At 44.6% G+C, this 4186-nt stretch overlaps 1 protein-coding gene across 1 annotated transcript; it reads left to right on the forward strand.

The window, feature by feature from the left end:
* The first annotated feature begins 2249 nt into the window (after positions 1–2249).
* LOC124410629 lies at positions 2250–3588 on the forward strand. Its single transcript, XM_046889136.1, has 3 exons — positions 2250–2778; positions 2867–3073; positions 3190–3588. The coding sequence occupies exons 1-3, from the start codon at positions 2630–2632 to the stop codon at positions 3437–3439; spliced, it is 606 nt and encodes a 201-aa protein (XP_046745092.1). The 5' UTR covers positions 2250–2629; the 3' UTR covers positions 3440–3588.
* Positions 3589–4186: the final 598 nt, after the last annotated feature.

The following is a 4186-nucleotide window of genomic DNA, read 5'->3' on the forward strand; positions in this document are numbered from 1 at the left end:
CGGACCGTGACAGGATTATTTAAGATTCTTCTCTGCACGGCGTTTGGTACTTTTCAGTGATGTCACATTCTCCGTTCCGGCATTCGGTGCGTTGGAGATGCTATCGCGACGCTCGATCTTGATCAAAAAAGTCAACGTCGGGGGCCTAATGGCCTCGAGCTCTTACATGATTTCGGAAAGCCTGAATCAGGCGAGGATTGTTCTATCGTCTCAACATTGTGCCCGAGTAGTACGCAGCTAATTGTGTTTTCGTTCAAGTCCTACATTATGCTATACTGATCAACGTTTTCGATCTGGCTTCGATTTCTCGTGGAATTCCAACGATTGCGGTTGACTTTGAGCTGTGGCACATGAAAATCGCCGAATCGGTCAAGCAACTAATTGTGAAGCTTATGAAGCTGGCGAAAGTTGCGGTCGAATTCGGAATTAAAAAGAGTGGAAAAGTCGATGAAAAAAGGAGGAAAAGACCGCTATAATGTACATACATTCAACATCGGTATATTCTACATTGAATTGCGGAGCATCGCCCTTCGTTCTTTTAGGTATGCGATCTTCGCGAAGTGCCGAGATTCGAACGTCGCTGCAGGGTTAACAGATACCGCGACCTGGAGAGCGCATTCCTCAGCGTCGCGCTCGTCGTTACACGTGTAGTACGATATAAGTTACGGTACACGCACACCTACAGACTGTGTAAATTATATGTGTGCAGCGAATACCCACGTCGTACATTGATCAGCGTTTCGAACACTCTGATCGACCGTGGCGATGACGAAGTGTGAGAAATAACAAGATGCCATGTTCAAACGGTCACGGTTGTTCGGTTTGAGAGGGAAGCAGTTGGTCTATTTCGATACTAAATTGAAGCATAACATTTCTTTTATGGTTTCAGCGACGATAAGTGCTTGCACTGAACATACGTGTCGCTCACAATGAGCTTCAAGAAAAGCTGTGGCGATATTGATCGCTCGCGATAGGAAATCAACATGGCGGCCGTTTACGCGCTTGGAGTTTTATCTTCGTCGTAAAATCGCTTCAAGCGTTTGAAATTTGACCGGTACTACATAACGCCGAGTAAAATGATGGCAAGAATAGTTTAAACGTCATTTCTCCTTCTTTGAGATTTAAAAAATCGAAAATTAGGTCTGTCAAATTTACGTGGTGATTTAACGAGAAACGAGTTGGAGCTTCGGCTAAATGACACGAGCGTTGTAATTCATTGGCAATAACTTGCGACGCAACGTTTTTATGACTCGATACCGAATTCAAAGTTCAAAGTTCACTGTCAGCTGGACCTTGAGCCGCATTTTTGTGAATCATAGCCACATACTCACATAAATTATCGACCAGAACAGCAGAGATTTATTTCTACCAAATTTTTGTTTTGAACTTTTTTTCGCTTCGCGTTTCAGACCTGCTGCAATTGAAGTGTGACTTTTATCGAGTTGGTTTACGCGACGGAGTCCCGATTTCACTAGAAAACCGGATGTCATCTTATATTGCGAGGATTCCGCAACAGGTACCGCAGCAGTCCACGACTGGAATATAAAAGTAGCTTAGTTAAGTAGGCATGAATGTCCTGGTACAGTTGGCGAAAACATAGACGAATGTGCATACACACTGTGTGTTACATAAATATAACATTCATCGTCCGTGTGTTATTCGATAAGTTCGTTATCACCTGCGCATCTGAACTTTTTTTTCAACAAGTATTTCTGTTTAATTACAACATGAGTAAAAAACTGACATTTAAAAGGTAATGCCGCATTCCTCTAATCGCACCGTGTCCAGAGCTGCGAAGAAATGTTATGAAACGAATAGACAGTTTGCTAAATACGAATATTCGTGGCGTGAAATAGAGGATACATAAAACCGTCTAACATCTAATAGGAAGATGCGAGTAAAAATAGCTTAAAAAATAGTCCCCGTATATGGGAGACAGGCAAGGAACCGCGGTGAGCTCGTTTTTAACGATCGGTTAGAGGAATTTCGTTATAGGTATATAAGCATGGTCTTTACTGTTAACCGTCCCGCTTCCGGTTCTGAAGGTGTGCGTGCGTGCAGCAGAAATAAAAGTCGTGCAGGAGACCTGGAAGCCGCGGGTGTAAATAAACGCGAGCGACTTGCACGACTGTATAAGAAATGTTCTTCCTGACCCCGAATGCAAGTTCAGAATTACGAGGGCAAGGAGGATCGAAAACCGAGGTGTGCGTGTTCGCTGATTAGACGAGCCTCGTCGCGGAGGCTGCGCCGATCGTCCGGAGAGTCGAATTCCACGGTGCAGAAAGACGGGCCGCGGGGGGCGGCGAACGGAATGCGGGCCTCGTCGACGACAGCTCATTCATGCCACCTGCCTTACGTCATTCCTTCTCGACACACGCGCGGCCTCTGAAAGTACGAAAAACCGGACGCTAATGCGCGGTACGAACGAACCGGCTGGCGAATTAACGATCCACGGTATGTACCAATGCATGCACACGTACAGACATATTTACATCTGTCCGATAACAAGTGACGAGGGGAAGAAAAAAGAGAAGAATTTATGGTCCAAGCGGATCTAGCGACACTCGACGACCGAGCAGACCTTCGAGCTTAACCTGCAGACGTTGAGAGACCAGGAATTATCAGCAGAATGGGAAGCAAATTGAGCGCGATCATCAATCGCCTTTTCGACTACCCGATCAAGAGGAAGCCGATATGCTTTCATCGTCAGGAGGACTTCACCTCGACCGGCGAACGGATACCGGGGAGTGAGAATCTCCCCAAGGAACCACCGTCCGAGTAATTTATTGTTATGAATCGACCCCGATTCCACCCGATTTCCGATCTCTTTCCTCATTCAGCTTCTTCGACTTCCTCCACCTCGCAGGTATGATAAATTGGTTGCAACGTTTTACGAACGACTTTTGTCTCAGCGAAAGCACGCCAAGCAAATGCACGAGAAGAACAGTCGGTGGTCGGTGCAAAAGGTGCTCAAGAAGTTTCCCGGGTGGAACGAAATGACGATATCCAATCTTCACAGCCTCTTTCTCCTATTCGACGCTCAAAAGACCGGCATGCTGTCGCACCCAGATTTGTAAGTGACCCTGGAAAACGACGGGAATTATTATTATTATTATTATGATTGTTATTCATTTTCTTACAGAGACCTAGAGAAATTTAAACAGAGTAAACTCAAACCGTTAATTTCAGCTGCGCGGTTTTGGAGAGTCTCGGCGATTCGACCGCGGCTAACGTCAGGAAGCAGAAATTCGAACACGCCGATGCCGACGGCGATGGGTGGATAACCTACGACGAGTTCCTCGCCCTCCTTTACAACTTCACCCCTTCGATTGATGGCGAACTTACCGGGGTTGCTAAACTCTGCTACGACATAGCGGAGAACGTCAGATTCGTCTCGTCACTCAGCGTCGGTGAACAGCTCGAGTACGGCTTGTTTTGAGGCTCTGGAGGGGGGATAAAGTGGACAGGATAAAGTCGTGTACGCTGTGCATCTCAGAAAACCTTGAATATCGCGTTATATTCACAGAATGCAACACAGACGGTATATCAGACTTGAAGAACGACGCTGTGCGTTGAGACTGTCGAGTCGTGCATGCAATAAGTCCTCGATGCAATTCTATATTAATGCATCAGTTTATAATTCACAAAAGTTAGCTCAGAGAGCAAAGAAATTACTCAACCAATGCCTTGAATTAATTGATTCTTTGAGTATTATTTATTTACTATTCACAAGTTCTTATATTCGCTTTTCTTGCTAATAACTATACCTGAATGTACGAAAATCCTTCGACGATTTCACTTCTAGTGTTGATTATCTTAACTTTTTTAATCGAACGTCAATCGATGCGTCCAAGTCTATTCACGAATAATGAGAGTAAATAATATTCCGCCGGCACTACTTTATGGCGCCAAGTTGTGGAAAAAAGCCCGATATTCGGTTTTTCGTGTCTTTCCAAAACCAGTGCCATCTGAAAGAGAAATAGATTTTTGTGAACTAATTTTGTGGCAGGAAACGAATGTCGGTAATTAATCTTTGTCACTTAATAATCAAAATTCCAATTACTGAAAGCGGATAATACCACATGTCTTATGTGGATACGTTACCGACATGCTTTCGTCATGAAAAATTACTTACCATAACTTGGTAAGCGGACGCGACGTCAGTTGTCATTTTTAAATTTTGCCG

This window comes from Diprion similis, chromosome 9, assembly GCF_021155765.1.
Source record: "Diprion similis isolate iyDipSimi1 chromosome 9, iyDipSimi1.1, whole genome shotgun sequence".
NCBI lineage: Eukaryota > Metazoa > Arthropoda > Insecta > Hymenoptera > Diprionidae > Diprion > Diprion similis.